Below are 14,194 nucleotides of genomic sequence, written 5' to 3'. Positions count from 1 at the left end.
TGCACCACTGTGCAATTCAGTGAATTGCTCAGTGCAATTCACTGAGCTCCTGAGAGCGACCCATTCTTTCACAAATGTTTGTAAAAACAGTCTGCATGCCTACGTGCTTGATTTTATACACCTGTGGCCATGGAAGTGATTGGAACACCTGATTCTGATTATTTGGATGGGTGAGCGAATACTTTTGGCAATATAGTGTATAAACAGACAAACAGACAAACAGTCCTAGATGTTACCCCAAGTGAGCAAGCCTGAGGTGACTGAGGTGACTGTGGCAAGGAAAAACTCCCTTAGATGGTATGAGGAAGAAACCTTGAGAGGAACCAGACTCAAAAGGGAACCCATCCTCATTTCACTGCCTGATTTGGGAACAGCACCAAACAGGACAGGCAAGCTCTCCAGAGGGTGGAGCGATCAGCCGAGCGCACCATCCGCACCGAGCTTCCTGACCTGGACACCATATACAGCAAGCGGTGCTGGACCAAAGCCAGGAAGATTATGAAGGACCTCAGGTTTGAAATCGGTTTGTAATTTGATATTTCATCAGAGTCTAGTTTCGGTTTCTTAAGAAGAGGCTTAATAACTGCTAACTTAAGAGATTTTGGGACGTGACCTAGAAATAACGAAGAGTTAATAATATTAAGAAGAGACTCTCCAGCTGCATGTATCACTTCTTTCAGCAATCTGGTTGGAATTGGAAACCACCTTAAATGAAATATCTTTCACTTTTGCATGCATCTCAACTGCATGTAAAGTTATATCACTGAAAATAATCTACATTAGCGTGGTAAAGCTACTCATTTTAGTGACCACACCACCAGCCGGGATCATTTTCATATAACTGACCAACCAGTCTGCAGTGCCACACTTACCACAGAATTTTGTCAAATATTACAACACCATCATTCACGGTATAGCCGGAAATCCGAGCCGTGCAAAATTTTGTACGCTTACTGAACAGTTTGATCCAGGAATTCGACCCGCTGTGTTATAAACATGTTATACCATTCTCAAATCCGATTGGTCAGCCTGTACCTCCATAGGTACTCCAGGTAGCCTGTAGGTCTGACAGCAGTCTTTAATTTGAATAACATCTTCTAATGTTATTGTTTCTATAGCAACAGCTTATTTACAGGGACTTGTATGACATTGGACAGCACACTGTTGCCTCACAGCAAGAAGGTCCTGGGTTCGAATCCCGGGTTCGAACAGCAAGGGCCCTTTCTGTGTGGAGTTTGCATATTCTCCCTTGCTTGCGTGGGTTTAATCCGGGGACTCTGGTTTCCTCCCACAGTCTAAAAACATGTACATTAGGTTGATTGGTAATTGTAAATTGCCCATAGGGGTGAGTGTGTGTGGTCTGTCTATGTGTGGCCCTGTCCAGGGTGTACCCCTGCCTTTCGCCCCAATGTGTGCTGGGATAGGCTCCAGCAGATCCCTGTGACCCTAATTAGGAATAAAGCGGGAATAGACAATGGATGGATGTATGGCGCCTCAAATAATCAAGGCCTAATAATACACAGACTTCAAAAATACTTACCTTTAATCTTTATTTAATTTAACATTTACAGAAGGTGTCTCAAGCAACAGGACAGAGTATTGTGTGCTTTCTGGTTTTATGAGTGTGTGTTTATGTGTTTTATAAACATTAAAAGACAGAAAAAAGAGAAACTGTTGAAGGAAGGACTGTTTATTATTATTATTATTATTATTATTATTATTATTATTATTGTTAGTTTGATTGTTTATTTTCTTTATTTTCTGGCATAGGGAAGAAAGCTTTGCTTGGGATGTCAAAATGGCGACTGTTTTAATTGCTTATTAATAGTTTAGGTGTTTTATTTTTCTTTCTTTCTTTATTTGCATAGTCATCTATTTACATAAATAAATATTTATTTATTTATTTATACAAATAACATGAAAGATATATAGAGCATGATAAAAGCAAAAGGTTATTAAGTTGCTAAGAAACCCTGATTGGATGCTTTGTGTTTGGGTAAAACCTCTTGTCTCTCCTATCACTATATTTTATAGACTCTTTACGGGGCACCTGAAACCCAGGGGGCGGAGTTTCCTAAATGTTCGTGGGAATCATTTGAATGTTGAAGAAAGAATGTTGAGAAAAAATAAATAAATTAATACTTATTTTATACTAAACTTGTATTATTTTTTGGTTGACTCAGCTGTGGTTTCATCACAGAGTTAAATCAATCAACAAAGGCAGGGTGTGACAACTGGAATAAATGACACTGGCAGTACAGTCATCGCAGAGTCTCGGTGTCAGCTGGGCTGTTCTCTGAAACACGAGGGTTATGAGAAGCACTGAAATGATGAAATTGTTTATTTGGAAAGCAAGACAACTGGAACTGATTTTTGGGTAAAAGAAACACTCAGGATAGTGATAAATAAACACAAACATGAAATTAGCACAGACATATGATTTGGGCTGTATGTAGTCATAAAGAAGTGATGTAGTTGGTGGGGAAGAGTCCTGTCCTCCCTCGTACCCGACCCACCCACCAGAAGGATTCTGACTCGTCCAAAACGTCTATAATGTCGCCAGCGCTGAAGTTCAGTTCGTCCTGCTCCTCGGCTATGAAGTCATACAGAGCCTTGACCTTTTTCAGTGACGCCTGCGTGAACATATCACACACAAACACCCACACACACCCACACACACACACACACACACGCATTCATATATGTTTTTCTATTTGAGTTAGAAGTAAGTATGTTCCACTTTATTTGGATATTTGTATATGCAAATCAAGGCTAGTGTGTGTGTGTATTACCTGTGGAGGTGGAAAAGTGTTTGCAGGACAAAAAGGTGGACCCGGTGGCCCTGACTGTACACTTTGATATCTGGTCTCCTGCACACACACACACACACACACACACACATTCATATATGTTTTTCTGTTTGAGTTAGAAGTAAGTGTGTTCCACTTTCAGGCTAGTGCACTTCCTATTCGTATCTGTATTTGTATCTGTTTAGAACACATTATTATTATTATTATTATTATTATTATTATTATTATTATTATTATTATTATTATTATTACAATAATTATAATATTCATATTTGGTTACATCCTTTACAATTGTAACTTTTTTTATTTGATTAATTTGATTTATTATTGCTCTATATGTAAATCAAGTGTGTGTGTGTATGTGTGTGTGTGTGTGTATTACCTGTGGAGGTGGAAAAGTGTTTGCAGGACAAAAAGGTGGACCCGGTGGCCCTGACTGTACACTTTGATATCTGGTCTCCTGCAAACACGCACACACACACGCACACACACACACACACACACACACATGCTATCATTTTTACGCTTCCTGATAATCTGCAGTAAAAGTGGCTTTTGGGGAAAAATATGAATGTTTTATAAAACTGTGGATTAATAAAATAATAAAAAAATAATAATAATTTTGAATCTAATGATTTTCTTTATGGTTTTCTTATATTTCCTCTTCATTTTCTCCCTGTTTTTCTTTTTCTGTTTACGATGGGACAGGGTTACATGTACACAGAGGTTAGACAGAGGAGGACACATCAGAATGGAAGACAAAAAATAAGCAATCAAAAAAGGACCAATAATAAATAATAAAAAATGAAGAAAACAAACAAACAAACAAACAAACAAACAAACAAACAAAAAACAGCTATGATGAGGAGACAGTATACAAAAATTCTGGGTTAGAGGGCACCATTTTGGGAATGGGAATTTATCGTGTGTGTGTGTGTGTGTGTGTGTGTGTTGCTACCTGTGGAGGTGGAAGTGTCTCTGCAGGACGAGGGAGAGGTCTGTTCTTTAACTCTGCTGCCTTGTTTCTTCTCTCCTGTGAGGGACCACACACACACACACACACACACATAAACACACACATACATTGAAACACATCTTTTTTACTTCTTCATCTTCTTCTTCTAATCCTTTGTGATCTGAACAATTGATTTGAAAACAAAGAGTAGTAACAGTACAGTACCTGAGGAACCGGCCTGGGATCTGGAGCAGCGTTTAACAGGCTCTGAAATACCAGTGTTTTGGTGTAAATATAAAAAGAAACCAGTCTGTCATGATAAACATCACACTCTGTTAGTTCGGTTACACCCTTCTTGGGGACTGTACTGAGCATCGCACTAGCTATAACAGGATGGGCAAATGTGAAATAGTCGTATGACTATGTCTTCATGAGTTCATGACACACACACACACACATTTAATTAACTATATATGTTCTAAAAATACACCTCTTACCCTAATCATGGACTATTTACCCTCCTCCCATCAGGAAGGTGCTATCAATCCATCAATAATCAATCCATCCATTCATCCGTCCACCCATCCATCCATCCATCCATTTTCTGTACCGCTTATCCTTCACAGTATCACAGGGAACCTGGAGCCTATACCAGGGGACTGAGAGCACAAAGCAAGGGACACCCTGGACCCTGTGCCAACCCATTACTGGATCACTCTATGGCACTCTACACTGATGCCGAAATATATATCCAACAAAAATAAAATTTTCTCTTTTCTTTGTACAGTAATTTGATTTTCAACCTACACTGTTGTCTAGCTGCCCGCATTCTTTAATTTACCTCTTATTAAAAACTACAATATTTGTAATGTTTTTAAGCTTTTTACAAGGAATAAAATTGGCATACATTTATCTGTCCACTCACCTGCTGCTCAGACAGGAGGCGTATCGAGGTCTGCTTGGAGATGGAATTATATGTGTAGTACGTCACAAGTTCATTCAGAGAGCTGAATTTCTCAGCCCACAGAAAATACTGCCCTCTGTTGTCCTGGAGCACTTTAAAGTGCTGCACATCCATCTCATGCCTACAGGATTGAGAAAAAAAACCCACTGAAGACAAATCCACCCAATGGTGTCTAAGAGTATTGCTTTGGTTGTTGATATATTGGTCTACATTAGTTTAGCCTTGCCTCATCTTCAGCTTGAGATAGTGATGCAGCAGCGCTTTAGTACTTCTGTCCAGCTCTCTCATCTTCTAATCTGTTCTTTCTGCTCAGCATACAAAGCTTAACTTTCCTGTGTCACTTATCACTTGTCATCTCATAGATCTTAACCTAGACATCTTGTGTTGCTCAAGAGTCAAGCATGACTCCGCCATTTCCTTTTTCTGAAGGTCACATGATCTCATCAACGATGATGCAACTACTGACATCTTTAGAGCAAACATAATACTACACATTGCTGCCATAATTGAATTGTATATACTGTACATTTGTATTAATATTATTGTAAGGTGAGAAATATAACTTGGTTTTAGGGGCTAAAACCTGATTATCACTGATCTACACTGATCAGGCACAACATTATGATCACTGAGAGGTGAAGTGAGTAACACTGATGATTTCCTCATCATGGCTCCTGTTAGTGGGTGGGATATATTAGACAGACAAGTCAACATTGTTGTCCTCAACATTGATGTGTTAGAAGCAGGAAAAATAGGCAAGTGTAAGGATTTGAGCGAGTTTGACAAAGGGCCAAATTGTGATGGCTAGACGACTGGATCAGAGCATCTCCAAAACTGCAGCTCTTGTGGGGTGTTCCCGGTCTGCAGTGGTCAGTATCTATCAAAAGTGGTCCAAGGAAGGAGCAGTGGTGATCCGGTGACAGGGTCATGGGCGGCCAAGGCTCATAGATGAATGTGGGGAGCGAAGGCTGGGCCCTGTGATCCGATCTAACAGACGAGCTACTGTTACTCAAATTGCTGAAGAAGTTAATGCTGGTTCTGATAGAAAGGTGTCCGAATACACAGTGCCTATTTGGTATCAATAGGGGGACCAACACAACATTAGGCAGGTGGTCATAATATTATGCCTGGTCGGAGTACGTTTATTTAAATGCTATTTTTGTCCTCTTGTGATGTCAGAGCAGCAAAGTCAGTAAAAACACCACAGATATTTCAATCTAATCATTTTTTTCATGTGCTTCAGGGAAACATTTCAAGTGTCATTTACTGCAGTAAGGACCGTAGCAATATTAAAATGATGAGCAGAGACCTGAACAATATGAAGAAGAATAAAGTATTCATAAAAATATACAGAGAAAGAAAGCCTCCATCACATCAGTGGGCGGAGCCAAGGCTGCCTGTATTGGACCAACTATTTCAAGTATTTCAAGTATATCTACTTAAGCTTGTAGGAAGGAGACGATTATTAACACCTTTCATTTAGCTGCGATTTAATCGGACATGGTCTCGAAAGTGAAATTTTGGGAACAAGAGCAAAAGCAAAGAGCAAGCTGGTCAAACTGGCTGAGCTGCTAAAATAGAAAAGAGGATGCTGTGATTTTCTTTTGTATAACAATGGTACTTTCCCAGACTAAGTTCACTTATCTGTGCTGGCCCGTATCTAAAGGCTTTGTGTGTGGATTTATGCTTGAATCACTTCAAAGGGACTGCTGCAATGGATTGAATGGAAGTGGATTTAAATAGGATTGACAGGACCTGGGAGTATACCTGCAAAAGGGAATTGACTAGAAGTAAACCTCCACTGGTCCAGGGAGTGATGTGAAAGGGAAAAAATGAGCTACATCAGATATTTTAATCATAATGCAAAAGACACAACATCAACGTATATTTTTAAACCTCTGAGTCTGAGTGTAAATTATCTGGGATAGAGTTAAAATCCTTTCAAGCTAAATGAACATTAAATCTTTAATTGAACCCAGGGGGCGGAGCTTAGTGTACATGTCCAGGTCTGAGGTTCGAGGTCTGTATGAAGGCGTTAAAAACTCATTCAAATGATATAACTCTACCTATTTCACTGGTATCCAGCACTTCTATTAGTATTTCTATTTTTATTCCCAGCATTATAATTTGTATGTTGATTTTTAACAGCAGACATTGTATTTTATTTATTAAGCTTTTCAAAACCGACACCTTTAGATCTATGCGTTAAATGCGATAACGTATTTATATATTACTTTTTCTTTCATTATTTATTTATTTATTTATTTATTTATTTATTTATTTATTTATTGCCTCTGTGCCATAAATGAATGCTAGTCCAGTCTCTAAATGACGAATACATATTTTACATATGTATTTAATTCTATACAAGTGCAAAAGATGTCATTTTGATGTGCACAGTGTTCACTGTCAGACTGTGACTATATCACCTGACAGAGATGGAGAAGTTTCCCGGAGAGCTCTGGCTGCCACGGATGATAAACGAACCAATCGGCTTGGGGATGAGAGCGCTCTCAGACGCCCGGCGACTCATGTCCTCCTGGAACCAGCTACAGGAAAAGACCTGATCTTAGAACACCAGGATCAGTAAATATACTATAAAGCAGATACAGCAGTTCTGTTCTGTGCCAAAAGCACAGCTGTCACATTGTTGTTTTGTTTTATTCCTGCAGCTTCATTAATAATGTATTAATGGCATAAATAAAGCGCAAAGCTGTCTAACATCTTACTGGTATATAATTCATTCTCATTCTCAGAAAATGTCTGACTATTATGTTTTAGTTTTAGAGTCAAGTTCAAGTTTTTGTTTGTTTCTGATTAATTAGTGCTATGTAGTGTCTTTGTGATTAGGTTAGACTTCCCCATGTCTGTCTACGTCAAAAAAGCAGTGGGTCTGTCTCCATGGGGTGATGCACCAACACGGAGGTCCGGGTTCGAGCCCCGCACAGGGCGGGGGTGTCCGGATGTGACAGCTTGATTTTGCTGCTGCTTTTTCCCCAAACTTGAATTTTTTTGTGCTTTACTTACTAGTGAAAAACTACTTGAGTTGGTGAAATTGCAAGCATAGGATTTTAAACTCTTATACATCTGTAATGATTTTCTGTGACGAATGTTGGACACAGGAATGGAAGAAGGCTTTGGCTGAATGTGTGTTTGTGATGTCACATGAAATCTGCTGAAAAGTTCCTCCTAATATTATCAGAGTTGCGTTTGATTTTCATTTCTGCAATCGAGAAAAAATAACACAAGATCCTGGAAGGACTGTTCTGTGTATTCTCGAATGTCTGGCTAAGCTAATTGTGGTCTTTAATAGTTTTCAGTCCAAGTTCTCTTTTTAATTTCTCAGTCGCTTCGCTCACATTTTCTAGTGTATTTGAAACTGTTATATATTTTAGACAAACCCCCTGAAAGTCTCAGTCTCTTTTTTTTTTTATTGCTGTATCTTTCTCGTGTGCAATGCAAAACAGCTCTATAAAAAATCTTGAAAAATATTTGACCGACTCATAACCCTGTGGCCTAAAAGCCTAATCTAATTTTATTAGATGTAACCATGTTGAGTAAATGTTGGTTTTTGGATGTGTAATTTTCCACTCTCAATCCTTCTTGTAACATACTTACAATTACATATCAATAAAGTTATCTTAAAGCACTGTTATGTACACTATTTTGTATTAAATAAATTCATATCTGTCTGTGGAAATGCTTTCAATCTGCTCTGGCAGAAACTAAAACAACGAATCAATCTCTTCTAAACTGCAAATCCCAACCCCCCATACCCCCTTCCCTCAAACCCTCCCTCGTTCCTCCCTCATAAAGCCGTAATAATAACCTGGGGATGTCGAGGGTAATGTAATTTTTTGGAACGAAGCCTTGCAGACCATGTTGTTCAGCTCTGTACCAGTTATCCTTAGTGCCCAAAATCTGCAGAGAAATGCAACATACATGCTAATTAAAAACTTTAGTTCTCTTTATTGCTCTCTCTCTCTCTCTCTCTCTCTCACTCACACACACACACACACATTTCTATTACATATAGTACACTGAAGATATTTCAGATGCAGGTGAGTACCAATGAGGGAATTATGGCTACTTTCACTGAACTACTGACCCCAATTAGTCCCAAACCTTGAGTTGCTCATCTTAGGAAAATAAACCTCAGGCTTTGATCATAATTGCAAAAATAAATAAATAAATAAACAAATAAATATGGTATACACAGCATACTTTTTGTTATTTAGGTTTTATTTGTATACACATCTATGTTATTTATGCACTATACTGTGTAAGAAGCAACCCTGATTTAAGATTTCTTTTTTTTTTTGGCTTATACGGACGTTCAGCCTTGCCTTAATCACGTCTCCTTTCTTGAAGCTCAGCTCATCATCGGCCGTGGCGGTGAAGTCGAACTTGCCCGTTGCCTCCATGATGGAGACAGCTCATTGATTCTGGGAGAGAGAAAGCAAGAGAGACGCTCTCACACATACAGAGAGAGAGAGAGAGAGAGAGAGAGAGCTCATTAGAGATGATGTTGTTTTGCCCTTTTCAACTTGCTTTTGTTAATATTTTCCGGAAGAGTTTACAGCACCAGAAATAGGCTTTTTCTGTTTTTTTTGTTTTTTTTTGTAAATATCCTGCGATTCCTCCGAGACAGCTAGGTAGAACACATCAAATGTGGATGATGACAAGCCCCATTAAACCGGAAAAAAACTGGAATGTTTTGGAGGAAAATCGAACAGTTTTCCTTCATTCTCCACATCCATCAGTTGATGTTAGTTTCTTTCATTTTCTAGTGAACAAGCTGTGATCATTTGTATTAACCAAATCTTGTGTACAAAGAGAGAGAGAGAGAGAGAGAGAGAGAGAGAGAGAGAGAGAGAGAGAGCGAGAGGATATCACAAGTTTTGAGGAATAACACATCAGCAACTCAACATGAGCTTTATTTTATTATTATAATTACAGCTACCTGCAAAAGCAGCGAGAAATGAACCCCGAACGTGTTTTGATCAGTTCTAATCTGTAATCATTTCTTCATATAAAGATATCGATTTAAGATTTAATGGTTTCTCTAGAAGAGAAGTTTTCTGTCAGGCGGTTTCTTACATCACAAGAGTTTTTTTTTTTGTCTTATTAACACTGACGAGGCTGACGAGAAAGGCGATTGGCTCTTGCTGCTCTAATGTAAGTGATAACAGGTAGTAGTGTTTTCCACATGTAACAGTAACTATAACCGGATAAATAAAACCATTGTTAGGAATCATTCCAGGATAGATATATGTTTTGTTTAAACTCAAAAGTGCAATAAATACCTCTGGTATTTAAATACCTATAATACAATAAATAGGATGAGTGTGTCTGGACCTGGTCGCTAGAGAGGAACTAGAAAGGATGACATTCTTTGAGCCTTAACTTTCAGTCTCCCCTTCAGACAGCGCATGACTACACACCTACACACACACAACCGAAAGGACAGACACTTGGGTCTGTAATGAATGTCGAGCCACTGCATAAATTACTCGTCGACAGTGAAGTGGTCCCGCAGCGGACGCTCACCAGAGGAAGCTACGTTTAATCATCAGCACTAAATGAATAGCTGTCATAAATGCCCATTTGATTTTGGCAGCCCTGAATAAGTCGCTGTGCATCAGTCTAAATTACACCTACAAAAAAACCACAGTGTTGCTTTTAAGCATGATATATGGGGTGTATTCTCTTCAGCCTCAAGCAAAAAAAAAGCTATATAGATTATGATCACATGTGATTATTGCACCATTTTGACAATTTTGTGGGGTTTTTTTTTTGCCCACAAGGTCCAGAAATCTCTACCTAATATATTAAAACAAGTACGAATACATTCATAACGATGACTTTAACACATGAGCAAATCCTTCATGACCCACTATTATTAATAAAGATCACTCTATTGCAAGTCCTGTTGCACTAATCATCAATACACGTATTCCTTCATCATAGTGAAAGATGCATGATTAGACATGATGGTATATTTCTATCGTTTTTGTTTTTTTTGTTTTCTCAGTTGCAAAATCATCAAACTGCTATCTGTATACTTTCTAAAAACCTAAGCGCTAAGAACTTATTTACATCCTCATGGCCTGTTGAAAAGCATTTCCTGTTAGGGTTTTTTTTTTCCCCCCCCTGCTTTTTCCTGTTTTAAACCGTCCAAAATTCTCAAAATGTAAGATTAAAATACTATAAATCACTTTAGCTTTCATTTATTTCCTCACTCTTTGCTTTGCTACTTACTTTTTCACCAGCCAAGATCTAAGCCAAGCAAGCTCCAGGTATTCCTTTCCAGAAATTGTCTATTTGTAGGCTCAAGAATGATTTCTTTTTGTGCGTATTAACCTACACAGAGCAGCTAGTAAAGCTGACTTCGAGTTCTTGGCTGCTGCATAGCATACAGAAAGAGGAAGAATAAGAGGAAAGTAATCACCTCCTCCCCTTGACACCATGTGTTTGTGACCTTGGTTTCAGCGCTGACCGTCCTCTTAAGGAGATATCTTAAGAGCTCTTAAGATAAAAAGGTGAAATGCTGAACATCTGGACATGCAGCTGTCATATTTTATTCAAGCTACAGTATATCTGTATGTCTGTATATATATATTATTTTTGTGTGTGCATATATATATATATATATATATATATATATATATATATATATATATATATATATATATATATATATATATATAGATATAAGAATGATTATCTCATCATAGCACCTGTTAGTGGGTGGGATATATTAGGCAGCAAGTCAACATTTTGTCCTCAAAGTTGATGTGTTAGAAGCAGGAAAAATGGACAAGCGTAAGGATTTGAGCGAGTTTGACAAAGGGCCAAATTGTGATGGCTAGACCACTGGATCAGAGCATCTCCAAAACTGCAGCTCTTGTGGGGTGTTCCCGGTCTGCAGTGGTCAGTATCTATCAAAAGTGGTCCAAGGAAGGAACAGTGGTGAACCGGCGACAGGGTCATGGGCAGACAAGTCTCACTGATGCACGTGGGGAGCGAAGGCTGGCCCGTGTGATCCGATCCAACAGACGAGCTACTGTTGCTCAAACTGCTGAAGAAGTTAATGCTGGTTCTGATAGAAAGGGGTCAGAATACACAGTGCATCGTAACAGAAAGATTTCCCTCATGGGCTCAATAAAGTATATCTACCTAATCTATCTATTCTTAATTCTGATTGGTTGGAAACTGCATAGCAAATTCACCTACTGATCTTCTGTACTGCTTATGCTTCACAGGGTTAAAAGGAACCTTTGAATCTATACTAGGAGACTCGGGGCACATTGGGGCATATGCAACGTTCAATTTAGACATGCAAATCAGCCTACATTGCATGACTTTAGACTGGAAGGAGGAAACTGGAGAACCTGTAGGAAACCCCTGAAACTACACACACACACACACACACACCCAACAGAGGCAAGAAAAAACCCCTAACCCTAAGCCCAAATCACATAAATGAAGGAATTAATCCCTTTAATAAAAACACACATCATGTATTAGTTTCCTCAGAGGAGACGTTTATAAGTAGAAAAATGTCTTCAGCTTGCATGTAAAGACAGGATGTTTCAAGAAAAAAGATAACCTTGTAAAAAAGATTTTTGTTAAATTTGTGAAAATTTGAAAATATGGGTGATGGAAAATCACTATGGTTCTGTATAAAAGGAATAAAATACTCAACTTTACGAAGCGGACCCCCCCCCCACATTTTTAATTTATTTTTTAATTTATTCATTAATTTTATTTATTTATTTTTAAATGAACAAACCTCTCATGCTTTTTATCCATTTCTAGTTACATTTCATTCTTGTATTTTTTGCGTACATACATATATAGAGACAGCCCTAAACTACCATTGATGTCTAGCGCGTGTGTGTGTCTGTGTGTGTGTGTGTGTGTGTGTGTGTATACGTAGTAAGAGAGTTACATTTCATAACACACTTTTTTTTAATCTCTAGTCAAAAAATATATACGTTGAGCCGAGTGAAAATTCAGTAAACTAAGCAAAAATACATTGCTTCATGTGCAACTTCTCAGCCACTTGATCAGCCGTTTGGTTCTGCAGGCCATTATTTCTGAACAGGAAGTGGTTTGAGGCAAGTCTGTGACCATGAAGGAAAAAAAAAGGGTCAGCTGATCACTTCTAATCTTAAAATGGAACCTATTTTATATATATATATATATATATATATATATATATATATATATATATATATATATATATATATATATATATAAATACATCAAAACATCACAACAGACGCAATAAATCATCTGTCTGTCTGGAGAAATATCTGGATGTTTGCCAAATATAGGGAGATTTTTATCAGAGAGTTTTTTGCTTCTTTCATCATCAACGCTGTGACATTTTATGTCTTCAGAAAGTGTCAAATTTGAACAACTGTTGCACTTCCTGCTCGAGTGTGTATGTGTGTGTCTATGTGTGTATGTGTGTGTGTGTGTGTTAGTTAAAGCTTACAGGAGTTAAGAAGTTGCAGCCACAAAGATAAGCCGTGTTCAGAAGTGTGCATTAGCGAGTGTTGCAAAAAGGAAGAGAGAGAGAACTTAGGGTTGTGTGTGTGTGTGTGTGTGTATACATACAGTATTTGTATGATACCATGTATTTAATAGATGGTGAGATTGATAGACCAGTATATTTATCCTAGAGGGAAATTCACACATAAGACATATCGAGTTTAATAAAGATGGAGTTATAATGCAAGTATTTAGTGTGACTCTGGATAGAGATGTTCTAGAGAATTCGGTGCGCGTGTGTGTGTGTGTGTGTGTGGACATTTATCTTCTTCTTTTGTTTCTTCTTCTTCTCCTTTTTTTTACACATTAATACAGAACAAATTATTTGTTTATTGAGAATTTATATTGGCTGTTATTATGAATAATATTAATATTAATAATAATATTTTTAACCTTCTAGGGACATTTTCTTTGGTCCCCATGAGCAAAGTTGTTGTTGTTGTTTGGGTTTAGCAAAATGTAGCATTAATATAGAGTTTATGTGTCTTCGGATAAGTAGAATCATGAAATGCGTGTGTGTGTGTGTGTGTTTAAGTTGTTTTTATTTGTCACATAGACATTACAGCACAGTGAAATTCTTTTCGTCGCATATCCCATCCCTGGGGGTTGGGGTCAGAGCGCAGGGTCAGCCATGATACAGTGCCCCTGGAGCAGGTGGGGTTAATGGCCTTGCTCAAGGGCCCAATGGTGGCAGCTTGGCAGTGTTGGGGCTTGATCTTCCAGTCAGCCTTAACAACTTAAGCTACCAAGACATGGGTGCTTGGCACTTGACCATTTCAGGAGAGACCACTTGGCACTACCTTAACCAAGCCAAGTGTGTGTGTGTGTGGACATTTTTCTTCTTCTTCTTCTGCTTCTTCTTCTTCTTCTTCTTCTTCTTCTTACCTTAATAGGAACCAGATG

The 14,194-nt window shown here is 38.2% G+C and overlaps 1 protein-coding gene across 3 annotated transcripts; it reads right to left on the bottom strand.

Annotated features, from left to right (window-relative positions):
• Window positions 1–2,158: 2,158 nt before the first annotated feature.
• On the bottom strand, window positions 2,159–11,176 carry grap2b (GRB2 related adaptor protein 2b). Of its 3 annotated transcripts, none has more exons than XM_058402016.1 (10): window positions 10,991–11,174; window positions 9,076–9,209; window positions 8,559–8,650; window positions 7,159–7,278; window positions 4,691–4,850; window positions 3,991–4,032; window positions 3,769–3,843; window positions 3,193–3,270; window positions 2,793–2,870; window positions 2,159–2,633 (listed from the first exon to the last, which is right to left on the bottom strand). In XM_058402016.1, exons 2-10 carry the CDS (start codon window positions 9,151–9,153, stop codon window positions 2,457–2,459), a joined length of 900 nt encoding a protein of 299 aa, XP_058257999.1. In that variant the 5' UTR covers window positions 9,154–9,209; window positions 10,991–11,174; the 3' UTR covers window positions 2,159–2,456. The 3 variants fall into 3 exon arrangements, with proteins under 3 accessions (XP_058257999.1, XP_058257998.1, XP_058258000.1); XM_058402015.1 differs by having other exon boundaries at window positions 9,076–9,174; window positions 10,991–11,170; XM_058402017.1 differs by lacking the exon at window positions 7,159–7,278 and having other exon boundaries at window positions 9,076–9,174; window positions 10,991–11,176.
• Between the last annotated feature and the right edge of the window lie 3,018 nt (window positions 11,177–14,194).

Source organism: Hemibagrus wyckioides, linkage group LG11, assembly GCF_019097595.1.
Source record: "Hemibagrus wyckioides isolate EC202008001 linkage group LG11, SWU_Hwy_1.0, whole genome shotgun sequence".
NCBI classification, from domain to species: domain Eukaryota; kingdom Metazoa; phylum Chordata; class Actinopteri; order Siluriformes; family Bagridae; genus Hemibagrus; species Hemibagrus wyckioides.
Note: the sequence above shows the minus strand (reverse complement) of the source record. Positions and strands in the feature narration are given on the sequence as shown.